The 13,653-nt window shown below is 46.8% G+C and overlaps 2 protein-coding genes across 3 annotated transcripts in view; both read left to right on the forward strand.

Moving 5' to 3' along the window:
• TXNDC15 (thioredoxin domain containing 15) lies at nt 1-3,939 on the forward strand. Its single transcript, XM_075715142.1, has 5 exons — nt 1-52; nt 185-624; nt 1,484-1,647; nt 1,853-1,983; nt 2,824-3,939. The coding sequence occupies exons 1-5, from the start codon at nt 1-3 to the stop codon at nt 3,018-3,020; spliced, it is 984 nt and encodes a 327-aa protein (XP_075571257.1). The 3' UTR covers nt 3,021-3,939.
• PCBD2 (pterin-4 alpha-carbinolamine dehydratase 2) overlaps nt 3,027-13,653 on the forward strand; it is a 25,830-nt gene continuing 15,203 nt past the window's right edge. The window contains exons 1-3 of one of the 2 annotated variants that reach the window (XM_075715143.1): nt 3,027-3,089; nt 8,085-8,216; nt 10,394-10,489. In XM_075715143.1, coding sequence (XP_075571258.1) covers nt 3,027-3,089; nt 8,085-8,216; nt 10,394-10,489 — 291 coding nt within the window. Of the gene's footprint in view, nt 3,090-4,966; nt 5,069-6,186; nt 6,238-8,084; nt 8,217-10,393; nt 10,490-13,653 lie in introns of those variants that run through there. The other variant, XM_075715144.1, reaches the window with a different exon arrangement.

Here is a 13,653-nt window from a genome sequence, read left to right on the forward strand (position 1 = left end):
ATGTGGCGGCTGCTGCTGGCGCTGGCCTGGCTCGGTAGGGCCCTCCCTGCAGGTGAGGCGATGGCAGCCGTGGCGGGCTCCCGGGGCCGGGCGGTGTGTGTGCGGGGGCTCCCCGGGGCGGGCGGTGCGCGGGGAGGCCGGGGCTTGGCCGCAGCGCGGAGCTGACCTCTCCCTCCCGGCGCAGGAGCGGTGACGGAGCAGAGCGCCGGCGGGCAGCCCCGCTCCCCCGGGGGCGGCTCCGCGGAGGGCGGTGGCGAGCCGGTGCGGTACCGGACTGCGGAGATGGCGGACGCGATGCTGGGCAGCGGGCTCCCCGCGCAGCAGGCCGCGGTGCTCTCGGTTGTGCCGGGGGAGGCGAGGGACGGCCAGGCGTCTGCCGTCGCCAAGGGGGCTTGCGATGCGGCGGCCGGAGGCGATGCGTGCGGCGCGGGGAGCGGCCCTGCGGCTCCCCCCGGGCAGGCGGGCAGCCAGGGCCGGGAGCAGGCCGTGCTGGAGACGGTGCTGCCCGCGCCTGCCGAGGAGTCGAACAGCACCGACAGCGCCAGAGCTCCCAAAGTGAACTGCGAGGAAAGAAACATCACCGGTATCGACCGCTTTACACTCCAGATCCTCAACGTGTCTCAGGTAGGCGGATCGCCCGGTTCACTCCTTGGCGTGACCTCGAACGCGTGAGGCTGGTGCACGATGCCCTGTCAGCACCGTGTGTGTGTTTGTTTCAGCGTTGGACGTAGTGAACTTCCTTGCGTAGCATCCTCTGTGCTATCGAAAAGAGGAAACCTCTGAGCAGGGAGGCTTTTTGTGTCATTCTGAGCAGAAAAAAATGGAGATACAGCTCGGCCCACATGCCTGCGTCTCTCATCTGTGTGCCTGCACTGAACTGTCAGCTTTCATATAATCATAGAATAGTTTAGGTTGGAAAAGACCTTTAAGATCATCCAGTCCAACCATTAACCTACACTACCAAGTCCACCACTAAACCAATTAAGGGCAGAGTAGTAATTTCATGTTTCCTGGCTTGGTGGCTGGATTATTTTTAATGAAAGTAAAAACTAGGAATCATTAAGATTGGAAAGGACCTCTAAGATCATCAGTCCAACCATCAACCCAACACCCCCATGCCCACTAAACCATGTCCCAAAGTGCCACGTCTGCCCGTTTTTTGAACACTTCATGCTGCATGGATTAGTGTCTCTCTCTGAAATTGTTAATGGTGCTTCCTGCCCATACCAGTGCCTATTTCTAGCTCATTTTCTTGTAATGATTATGTGTATATCTATTTTTAAGTAATAAACTTTTAAAACAACCTTTAAAAAAAGGTTAAATACGCTTCTCCATCTGTTTTAAAAAGGTTAAACAAGCATACAGCTACATGATAAATATTGGCAAGTATCTAACTGACTGCAGAATGATGCATTTCTATGTAGAATTTAACTCTGTTAAATATATAATTGTCCGTGTTTGTTTTTCTTCTGCTTTCTTGAAGGACCTGATGGAGTTCTTAAACCCAAACAGCAGTGACTGTACATTAGTCTTGTTCTATACGCCGTGGTGCCACTTTTCAGCCAGTCTGGCACCTCATTTTAATTCTTTGCCTCGAGCGTTTCCAACTCTTCGCTTCCTGGCGTTGGATGCATCTCAGCACAGCAGGTAATTTACGCTTCCTGTGCTCTGCCATCCATTTATTTCCATTAGCAAGTTGTGTGTTTTAAAAACAGGAGTGATTTTTTTTTTTCCTTATAAAGGGATAGTTTCATTTAGTAACACTGACACTTCCTGTATCGTAACTATTTTTGTTTCTTCCTCCAGTGGATTTCTTTTCTTTCATGCTTTGTATTTGCTTTATGCCCACCAGTTTATCAACTAGATTTGGAACTGTGGCTGTACCCAATATCCTCCTTTTCCAAGGTGCTAAACCTATGGCTAGATTTAATCATACAGACAGAACGCTGGAAACACTGAAAGACTTCATTTTTAATCAAACAGGTACGTAAATCAGCCCTGATGAGTCAGTAGGAAGAACAGGCTGGCTTTTAGCCAGTTTAGTTGTTTGTTCTTTAAAATTAATTTCACGAAGAACCTGAGAGGACCTGGCAGAGGTTTCTATAATCAGTTGCTGTAATGAGCTGGATTTCAGGGCGTGCTGAAAGCAGAGACTCATCTGGCTGCTGTCACGGAGTAGGGGAGAGCAGGGGGCTTAGCCAGAGAGGGTGCTAGCAGGCTTGAGCACATCTTTCTGCCCAAATACTTAATTTGGGAGTAAAGGCAGATGCACCTTGCGATCATTGCCAGGGCCATGTAAGGCTGACAGCAGCTGGGGGGAGAAGATGATTTTGGTTCTTGTGCTAGAGGAGACAAAAGGATTCCAGTTTCCATGATGTAGCTGGCCACGTTGTGAGCTCGGTGCCAACCAGCTCGCTGGTCCTTCTCTGCTTCTGTAAAGAAAAACAAAACCAAACCAAAAACACGTGTAGGCCTACGAGGGCCTTCGTTAGAGGCCAGAAATTGTTACGTTTGCTAATACAGCAGAAATACTCAAAACCTCCACAAACAAAAACCCCGCAAACTTAACACGAGGCTGTGCTGTGGAAGGACAGAATGAGCCTTCTCCTGTTATGAAAATGTACATTTGCATCAATAGCCTTTTTTTTTTTTTTTTTTTTTGCATAATAAACTGTATGCTAGACATATGTTAAAATACACCAAAATTTTAAGTCTAACAGTACATACGCCTTAGTCTGAGAAGAGGAACAAAGCTCCAAATACAACCAACTCCTCTGTATTTCATGATTATTACTGGTCTTGATCAAGCGCTTGCTTTTTCAGGTATAGAAGCTAAAAGCGACGTGGCTGTGACCGAGGAGGACTGGGAAGGCCCCCTGCCCAGCGTTCTGACAAAAGGCATAGACTGGCTGCTCCTGTTTTCTTTGCTCTTTCTGGCTAGCTTTGTCATGTATGCTACTGTTCGAACGGAGAGCATTCGGTGGCTGATCCCGGGACAGGAGCATGAACATCAGGAATAATCCGAGATGCTGAAAATAGGGACAGAATTTCCCACTTATTGGAAAAGTGGGAATTTGTATGGACTAGAAGTATGTAAGAATGAACTGATGAATTTGTTGGTCGTAACTTATAATATTGGCTAAAAATCTGCTTTATTTATCAACTACTGAACCTGTAAAAAGCAAATTTGTGGCGATTAACGCAGTAAGTAAACAAATACGAAAAAGCGTGAACTAAAAAAGTATTTATTAAGCTGCTCTGATCGGCTTATTTTTTCATGGACTTTAATGTAAACGGGTGATACAGTTCTGCTTTGCTCTTCCGAAGAGAAGAGCTCTTCTGAGCTTTGTAGGACGAGTAAGGTTTTTACAGCCCACTGGCCTGTGTGCGTGGCACTGCTTGGCACAGGAGCAGAGTTGCTTCTGCTGTGGCAGAATCCGAGGTGGTTCTTTTCCAGATCCTACAGACGTACAAACTAAAGCCTCTACATGGATGATGTGGTAAATACTACGGAATTACGACGTGTTAGCCCACGCAGATGATACGTGGCTTTTGGCTCATGTCTTCCCAAAATACAACACTTTAAACGCTGGTGAATGGTGACGTTGCTAAATTAGTTTGAGTGTCAGTAAAATGAACTCTGAAGAAAAAGATGGTTTAAAAAATAAGGTGCTTCAAATGAGTTTATTGTGTACCAGCAATAACAATTCAAAAGCGTGTTGTACAGCTCTTGACAGGGTGACTATTTCGCACCTTTGGTGCTGAGGTTAGATGCTGGTTTTCTTGTTCACTGTGCTCTGTGAGTTTTGACTTAGTGGCAGTTCTCGTTAAGATTTAGAATAACTTCCAAAGCTCACCTCATCGTCTGTGTGTGTATACACACCTTACTTACCGCATTCCTATAGAATTAAATTGTATTCATTGTCCTTACTCTTTTTTTTAAATAAACCGGGTTTTTAGTGTAACCTTTTAAGTCACTTTCTTACAGGATTAAAGCATGCAGCTTCTGAAGTACATATCACCGCCTAAATTAGCAAAGCCAGTTTTGGGATTTATTTAAATTTCTACTAACATGTTTGCTGGTTGCACAGTCCGCAGCTGAGGCTACGTAAGGAACTGATACGGGGTTTAGTTACAATTAGCATGGAAGACTTTGAATAAGGTATGGACTGGTACGCTGTATGTTTTTTTTGATTATTTGATTGCGTAGCATTTCTACGTGGTGGAGGCTTGCCATAGTACCCCGATAGGAAGCTTTAGAGTGCAAATTAAGCTTGGAGGAAACGGAGACAGTCGTTAAGATTTATTGTTTGACAAAGAGCTCGTATCCCTGCGACGCAATTCTTCCCGTATTTTTCTGGTGGCCCTATCTTTCCCCTTTGGAAAGCTGAGGTCCTGTATTATTTCTGTGTGTTGAGAGGAAACCGCGCTGATAGAACTTTGGTATTACTGAAGATAAAGCTAGGGAGTATTTTATTAATAAAGAGTCAAGGTTTTGAGCGATACATTGGGGCATTCCTGCCTCTGCCTCAGGTTAGTTTGAGAGGCCCAGGGCTGGATTCTCCCCGGGAATCACCTCGGTACCTCGGAAGAAATGGTGATGTCTTGAAAAAGGGGGCCGCCGCAGCTCCGAGAAGGGACTGTTCCATGGAAGCCCACCCCGCTCGCTCCCCTCTACAGAGAAGCCACCCACGGACCCGGCAGGCGCGGAATCACGGCGGGGCTGGGGTTGGAAGGGCCCTGCGGGGCTGCCCTGGCCCAAGCCCCGCCACCGGAGCTTCACCTGGGCCACCTCGGCTCGCCCGTCCCCGGGGTCGGGGGCCGTGAGGCGGCAGCGCCCTCCCGCCCGCCATTTCCCCGGCTGCGGCCGGCGGCTCCTCCCGCTGCCCGTGCGGCGGAGGCGGGGCGGGGGCGGGGGCGGGCGCGGAGCCATGCCAGGCGGCGGGGCCGGGGCGGGCGCGGAGCCATGCCAGGCGGCGGGGCCGTTCTGCGCCTGGCGCTGCTGGGAGGGCGGCGGGCGGCGGGCGCGGCGCCCCGGGGAGCCGCCGGCGGGAGCCGCGCTGCCATGGTGAGGGGCGCGGCGGGCGGTGGCCGCCGGGGCCTGCGGGGCCTGCGGGAGCGGGGCCGCGGGGCGCGGGCTGGGCCTGGGCGGGGGGGGGGGCACCCACAGCCCCGTGTGGTCGGGGCGCAGCCCCCCCCCCCCCCGCGACCAGCCCTGAGCTGGGTCAGTGTGGGCTTGGTAGCGTCAGGTTAATGGTTGGACTGGGCGAGCTTAAAGGGCTTTCCCAACCTAAACGTTTCGATGAAAACGCTGCCGGGCATTTCCTAATTCTGGTTTATTTTATATCTGACCGTAGCTTACCGGGGCCATGCAGTGAGGGGATGAAGAAAGAAGTTAGAGATTCCGAGTGAACTAGAAATGGAATTCTCAAATACTTCTGCTCTTCCTGTGGCTGATCTGCAGAATACGTTGTGCTTTTCTCAAAACGCTTTTCTTTCCATGGCAAACGCTGAAAGGTCAACTTGGTTTTAATTAGAGTTTGGGCTCTTTCCTCATTAAACCACCCTTTTCCCTTTTTTTTTTTTTTTTTTTTTTTACAAGAAGCTAATAATGAATTGCATGCGCAGGTGTAGACCCTCACCCCCGAATCATAGACTCACGGAACGCTTCGGGTTGGAAGGGACCTTTAGAGCTCATCCAGCCCAACCCCTGCAGTGAGCGGGGACAAATATTTTGCACTAATTTTTTTAACGCGATTAACGACTCTTCCCCTCAGCTTCTTTGAAATGCACGTTACCGATTACGCAGGTTAAAGCCGCCGTATGATAATAGCGGGTCAGGTGCCGCTGTCTCGTGTGCCCAGTCAATATTTGCACGTCGGTGCCCACGCTGCGCGTTTCGCCCTTTCCGGGGGGGTCTGCGCTGCGCCCCGTGGCGCGGTGCTGTTGGGCGCGCTTGTGGCAATGCCGACGGCGTCTCCCACCTTCCCTTTTTCCTTTTACAAGCAAGTTCCCGCTGCTTTCTGCTACGTTTCTGAACCTAGTTGTGATGCCTTGGAGGGGCTAGCTTGGGACGGGGCCTTTGCAACCTGTTCCAGAGCAAAATGCTGCGATCGGTGTGCTCCGGGGCCTGCATCAAACTCGGTGTCCCTATTTCTATTAAAAACTGTACGATGGAATTTCAAGTCACAGCGTTGTGTCGTCAACGCCTGTGCGTGTAGGCGAGGCCTGGGGAAGGTAACTGCAACGTCCCTAAAGCGAACAGAGAACATCTCCGCCGCCGGCCGGAGGAATGAACTTTGCGCTGCCTCCTGGTCACAGTCCTGGACTTTGCTATCGCAAAAAAACCCCACCCCCACCATTTTTTTGCAAATTAACCTACTAATTTCATCTCTTGCCAGATAAAAGAATACATTTCAAGACAGCCGATAGCTTTGGCAATTTTTGTATATGCTTGGAAAAAGAAGAATGTGAGAAATTCGTGCCTGCAGCTGTGGTTATAGCAACAACAAATCCGGTATTTGTATTTTTGCAAGTCCAAAGTTGTATTTGAAGCATGAAGAGCCTAAATTAGTTCATTATTCCTGCTTTTAATATTAACATAAAGGGGAGACTCAGACTGTACATCTGCAACACTTGGACTTGGCAGTGTTTGGTTAGCGGTTGGACTCTATGATCTTAAAGGTCTTTTCCAACCTAGAGGATTCTGCAATTCTATTTTGGGACCTGTAGAACCCATCTCTTGGACCGGACGTATCCAGCTGAACATCAGCGGTGGCAGTGATGCTGTTAGATTGATTTACGCCATTTGGGGGTTTTTTTTGTCCCTTATTATTGGTGAAAATGTTGCTGCTTGGCCCTCCTGCATCTTAAAACCTTGCTCCGGTCGCACTAATTGCGTTAATTCCAGCTCTGCTCGGGCTCGCAGCCCCATCTGGTGGCACTGGGGCTCCTGCCGGGCTCTGTAGCCGAGCTGCCAGCACTGACTCTCAAATCAAAACCAAAAAAATACCCTGAGCTGCTGAGCTGGCGCTGGGTACTCGCAGACCTGCGGTGTCTTAGTGAAGCTCTGGAGCAAAATTGCTCAGCCCCTTTCTGGAAGTTTTCACAAAGCTGTGCCAGCTGCTCATAGAAAGACGAAAGCAATCTGAATTTTGCTTTTCTGGGAAGAAACGTTCTTCCCATTAAAGCATCGCATTTATAACATGAGTTTGAGACTCATCTGTGAGAATACACCGTCTAAGTAATCGCTCACGCCCTTAGTCTCTGCGTTTAGGAAAAATATCAGACCTCTTCCAAACGCTCCGTAGAACTTTCCTGTCTCCGACCTCACGCACGGTTCAGGCACTGATTCAGATATTTAAGCAGAGCATGTAATCTGTTACGTCTGTGCTCCCAGTGCTTCACAAGGACTCCTTTTGCTTAAAAGAAGACACGTTTAAACATACGTGCTGTGCAGAATCTAGCGCTTACACCAGTAACTTGTAATGTCTCATAATTGTGTCTGTATTGTCAGTTTTTTTCTTTTCATTGTTAGTTAAAAAGCTCTTTGTTGCTCGCTGTCTTTAAATCTATTCCTGTTTTCTTAGGAACAGCAACATACAAGCTATGTAGAATACAATCTCCTATTTTCCTTCTGTCTTTTAAATTACAGATACTAACCTGATATCCCTTTTAGCCTTGTAATCATACATTCAGTGTATGATGTAAATACTCTTACATGGCAGAATGGAATGTTTGGAAATTTCAGTTGTTACAGCGTCTGGGTAATTCAGATGCAGAAGGGATGGGTACAGGTATGCTGGTGACCATGTTTGTTCCCGTGAAAGAGCCTGTCACTCTTGGCTAGTTTTGTAAAAAAGCATTTAGCTGAACTTAATCGACCAAACAGAAATGGTGTTTCTTGGCTGTTTTAAGTTATGCTGGTCTGTGAAATTAGTAAGAAACCGTACAGTGAATTCTCCACCTCTTTACTTTTCTACGATACATAACCACAAATTAATCGTGCGGTTTTCTTATTGTTGTACAAAAGAGAACCTCAGCCTCACTCGTGTCATGTTTGTGTTTTTTTTTTTCCTCAATAGTCTTCGCAGTCGCACTGGTTGACAGCAGAGGAGAGGAACCAAGTTTTACTTGATCTCAAAGCTTCAGGCTGGTCTGAGTTAGGCGAAAGAGATGCCATCTACAAAGAGTTCAATTTCAAAACTTTTAATCAGGTAATTATTGTTATATACCACTTTTAATATGAAGGAATGTAATTGCTTTAATTTCCATACAATCCTGATGGGAACATATTTATATTCAGAAATTTGGGAGTCTCCTTGTGGGGCCAAACCCTCTTGGGTTTGCCTCGATGGATTGCTCTCTGATTCTGATCTCATTAGATGGAGTAAATTAATTCTGTTTCGTAGCTGTCAAGTAGATTTGTTCTAATACTACAATTTCTTGATTATAATACTGGGGTCAAGGTCAGGGTTGATACTATGGGATTAGACAAATAATATTTGATCCCGATTCCCCCCCCCCTCCCCCCCCCCCCCCCATTACTATCACTTGTAAATGAATGCTGGAAATACTTAACTGATGGACAGTGAGGTTCATTTTTGTCAGGGAAAAATGAGAAACATGGATAAATATAAGAACAGAAACTTTTGGCAAATAAGGTGGGGAAAATATGATACGTTTCACCTTCTGAGCGGAAGACAGAGTTCTAGCGTATTCTTGAATGAATCCTGGTAGCTGATCTCGCAGTGCCTTCGGCACGGCGGACTGCTGGTTAGACCTCGTTGGGTTTTTATTTGGACTCAGGATCCTGAGCCATGTCTCAAACTTGCAAGAACACGTCTTGGACATCAGTTACAGACTTGCTTTAGAAATACTGAATTTATTTCAAGATCTGCGGTCAGCTACGTTCCCCTAAAAAATTGGCTTCTGTGGGAATCGTGACATTGCTTAGAAAAAAGTCACGTTCCAAAAGCATGCATTTCCCTTCTGTTTTATTTCTGAAGGAGAGGTGAGCGCTTTCTTGGCTGGGAGAGGAAAGCCAGGGTTTTGTTCGGGCGACGGCTCTCGCTGAGCTGGTTCTTTTCCTCGCTATGGGAGGGACGCAGCGAGCTCCAGGCTTCAGGAGGCCATGGGTTTGTTGGTGTGTGTAGGGACCAGGAGCTGTGCTGTGAGCTGTTTATTTACATGGCTATGCCTAAACCCAGACCAAGATTTTTTAGGAAGTCACAGTGAGCTAGATAAACAACAGTTTGCAACACTGGCTCCTTTTTTGCTGTTTCAGACAGTAGTTGGCATGGTAAGGAAAGCCCAGGCAGTAGAGAGAAGGTGGGTGAGGTGCTCCTGGCCCCACTGAGCTGGGTGAAAGCAAAAGAGAAAACAAGTGCAGAAAAATCCAGCTCACGAGCAGGAGGGTGCTGGTCCAGGGACCACGTCCGGAGCCCCGAGTACATTTCTTCCTGGATTGTGCTTCAAACGGGAACATTAATACAGAACAAATAGAACCGTATCCAATAATTCAGAGGTCAACGAAGGAGGGAAGCCCGTGAGAGGGAGCTCACCTGAAACCTTGGTGAGACGTGCAGGCAGCTGGGAGCTGGAGCAACCAGGAGAGACCAGCACGTTTGACATCGATGAGATAGAAGTAACCCTTGGAAGAGCTGAGATTTTTATCCTTTGTGCTTTGAATATTCATGAAACGGTGTCTCTGCCGGGGCATGGGCAAAGTCTTTGTTGGTTCAGCACAACTAGAAATGACTTTTTTCCCCCCCCTGCCCCCCAAAGTTAATTAAAAAGTGGTTTTGCCCACTGTAAATAAATAGGTCAATTTGATCAGATGGGCGTAGGCAGTGTGCCAGCAGGCAGGTCAAGAAACAAATCATTGTGCTGCACCAGCAGATACCTGGAAAACCCATCGCTTTGGCAAAAATTTACAAAGTTGCGGTTTTTTGACTGTGTAGATTTATCTTACAACATAGGTAGATATCCATATGTCTTCCTAATTTAAGATTGATGAAGCATATACCGGTATAGGAAGTTGAGTATATTTAAATATGCTCATTAGTAAATGATGAAGTATACATTTATACTTCTAGTACATGTCCTCTTAGAAAGGGTACTAAAAAAAAACTTCCACTTGAATTGTTTGGGGGATATTGGTACAGTCTTTTTCATTCTTGGTTGCCCTTCATGGGTGTCGGGTAAGGCAGAAATGAAAGCAGAGGTTGGAAATTGGCTTCAAAAGTGAACTTTCTGTGCCCAGGCAGGAGAGCAGGCTCGGCGGGTGGGTCCTCTGTGCAGCTCTGCTTGGGTCAGGGTTATATGCGAATATCTGAAGGCAGAATTTCACCTGCTGATTTGCAGGACCTGGCTGCAGTGTCCCCATGTGCAGTTGCGGAGGGCAGAAGCTGTTCCTGTTACCGTAGTCCGGGAAAGGGCTCAAGGTACAGATCCCGAGGGGATGTTCAGAGCTGGTATTAGAGAGCAAGTATTTGCCTTTTGATAAATTGAAGCTGAAAGTAAATTAAAATTATGGACGTATGCTTATTGATGCTTATGTTTATAATGACTATTAGCAAATATTGTGTTTATTACGACCTAGGGAACAAATGACAATAGCGGAGTTATACCTATGTTGTACTTTGGGAGAATTTAATGAAATGAAAAAAAATTGAACTTGTAGGTACAACTTCTTTCATTTCACGTAATAAATACTCTGTTTACGTTATTTAAAGTGCGAGTATTTAGTAAAAGTCAGAGCACCGAGAAATATCATTTCCTTGGTGATCTTCCTGCTGCCCTTTTACAGATGGTGTAAAATCAGGTGTGTAAAAAAAGGGAGAAAAAAAAGAAAAGTAGTTGAGCTGACATGAAAGGTATTTCAGATTTATGTTTTGCAGATGATATTGGTATGATTAATGTATTCGTTGCTTTTTTTTTATTGCTTCTCGCAGATAATGTTCATGATGCATGGAAAATTCTGTGGCTTTAAAATCTATGCCAGGTTTACAAAGTCTGTGTATGTCAACAGATGTTAAGAATATAAACACAACTTTTATTATAAAGTCGTGCAAATGTGTAGACATGAGCTTGGTTTATGTATATTATTTTCAGCATGAGAATGAAATGAAACTTCTGTGAAACAAGAGTTATTTAGATTCCTGCAGCTTTCAGGCTGAGATTAGCTTGGTTAAAAGCCATCAGCAACGGGCTGCCTTTGTAAGGCTGACAACCTAATGACACTTCTGGCTTATGGAATTAGTTTGTAACCCAGAACTTGAAAGCGCTGGTGCTGTTTGTTAGTCTGAAGATACGTTTTCATGAAAATGGGCTTTGGAGGTACAGTTCTCTGAAGCAAGCTGGAAACCAGCCTGGGGTCGCAGCTGAAAGCCCTTTGTGAGTTACGTGGCTGTGGGTGCCCACCACGCACTGGTCCCAGTGTCCGGGACTGGGCAGCGCTGGTGCTGCTCCGTGTTCCCGTTGCCTTTAGCGTGAGGCTCCTGGTGGGTGGGTATCCTGAATATTTTATAAAACATAAAATACACCAACAGTGGGAGGAAAAAAGAAAAAATGCAAACGCAACTGAACCGTAGAGGAGAGCACCTTGTCTAGAAGAGCTGCGCTGATCGCACCGCTGCGTCCGTTCCTCCTTACCTACACCTTGCAATTGCCACGCGTTATCGCTGCTGTTGAACTGCAGGTGGGCAGCGATGAGTTAAAATCGGAGTCTTTTACCCCGCTGGGGTGCAGTCGCTCAAGAGCTCCCTGGTTCAGTCGCTGTCCTGGGGAGTGCGCGCTTGGCGGAAACCTCTGACCACGAGCGAGGTCTCGGAGAGGAGGTGGGCTCGGACCACTCCATGGCAGCTCTCAAGCCCTGCCACGCGTCTGGGTGCTGGTGAGCCTCCGTAAACCTCACAGCCACGTCGGGGAGCTTGTTCAGGGCCTCTTTCCCTGTCTGCAGGGAAGAGAAAAGCAGCTAGCGAGGCTTTGGGGTGACTGTAGCATCAAGAAGCCACCCTCTCGTCCATTCGTGTCTGCGTGCTACTGAAACAAAACATTGCTCTTCCAGCTGTGGAGCAAGCCCCCTGCTTCTAGCCTGCCCAAGCAAAATTCAGAATAGAATTTTTCAGGATAGAAAGCTTATTTACACCTCCAGACCGTGCCAGTAACTTCTGAGCTTGCAGAACGATAACTGGGAGGAAAGAAGCTGCAGAAACGTTAGGACTATTGCTAAAAGTTGGTCATTGAGGGAGGGATGGGTTGCTGAGGGCCTGTATCTCAGGTATTTCCTGGGATTTTCTCGGCATTTCAGGTCAGTACACCTCGGGAGGGGTGATCCTGCAAAGGGGACAGACCTGGCTTAAAAATCTGAATTTCCCCCAGGTTCATCTCGAGCCCGGTCCCGGCTGAGCAGGCGGCTGCGAAGGGCTCCGGGTGATGGGCGCTGAGCGCTCGCTTTGGGTCCCTTACCCAGCTGCTCATTTTCACCAAATTTGCAGGAATGTCTTAACTTTGAGACTTCCATGTCTCTTGTCAAAGTTGGTTGGATTTGACCAGAGGGTTTAAGGGGCAACTGCCTGTGTGATTGCATTTCCTTAGGTAATCACGCAAAGGCAGAAAACGCAGTTAGGAAATTACAAAGGTGGGCATGTTTGCTGATGGTCAGGTTCAGCATTTACAGCTGCTTTCTTTTATAGGGTGAGTTTTTAATTAAGGTTGGTTTTTTTTTTTAAAAAAAAGCTTCACGTAGGAAGCCTCCATAAGACCTCTAACGTCATTTTTATAAAATGACAGGAAATCAAATGCTCGAAGAGTTTCAAAAGCTATTTTAAATACGTTTTGTGTTTTGGGGCTACAGGACACAGGCGAAAGATGAGCCTGAGCAGAGCGGACAGTAAGGAAACGCTTTGGAGGACGGTGTGTAGCGAGAGTAGAAGCATATGTGTTTCGTTGCAATTGTGGGCTCTGGGTTTTTGAGAACTTATTTAAAGATGTGCAAAAAATCTAGAATGGTTAAATAAATTATTATTCTCACTTTGCATTTCCTTTCCAAATTTTCTAGCTTTCTTGCTTGAAATCCAGGGGAAAAAAAAAAAAATATCAGACAGAGCATGGTATGGCAGATGCCTTTTTTCTTCCCCTGATTGAAATGCCAATTATTTTCCTGTAGCCGCAGGGAGACGTGCTCAGATTTGCCTCTTTAAATTGATCACCCTTGTTGGGATATCACAGTTAAACATCCGAACAAATTTAGTAGGGTGTGCAGTGAATGCTCTTTATTTGTTTTGATGGTGGTACTTGGTGCCAGTCCCTGTAATGTAATCTGTGTCGATACTTCTTTTTTCTGCTCCCGGCACGTTGCTTTGTCTTCTGCGTTGATCAAAGATTGGAAAATTTGTTTTTATATACGTAGGCAGTGTATTTCATTGCCACTTTATGTACTTAATCTTTTGGCTGTTTGGCTGAAATACATCCACGCCTTTTACGTATTGAAAACATAATATCCTTTAACCTACAATCTGCAGAGGTAAAATGAATTTTATGTTAAATATTCGGTTGTGGACCACATCTCCAGCTTTTTATATGCCACAGCGGTCCTGTGGATTTTTTTCTTCTCCATTGTCTGATAGTGAGGTCATTTTCAGTCCTCTG

The sequence above is a fragment of the Pelecanus crispus genome, chromosome 8 (genome assembly GCF_030463565.1).
Source record: "Pelecanus crispus isolate bPelCri1 chromosome 8, bPelCri1.pri, whole genome shotgun sequence".
In the NCBI taxonomy this organism is placed as follows: domain Eukaryota; kingdom Metazoa; phylum Chordata; class Aves; order Pelecaniformes; family Pelecanidae; genus Pelecanus; species Pelecanus crispus.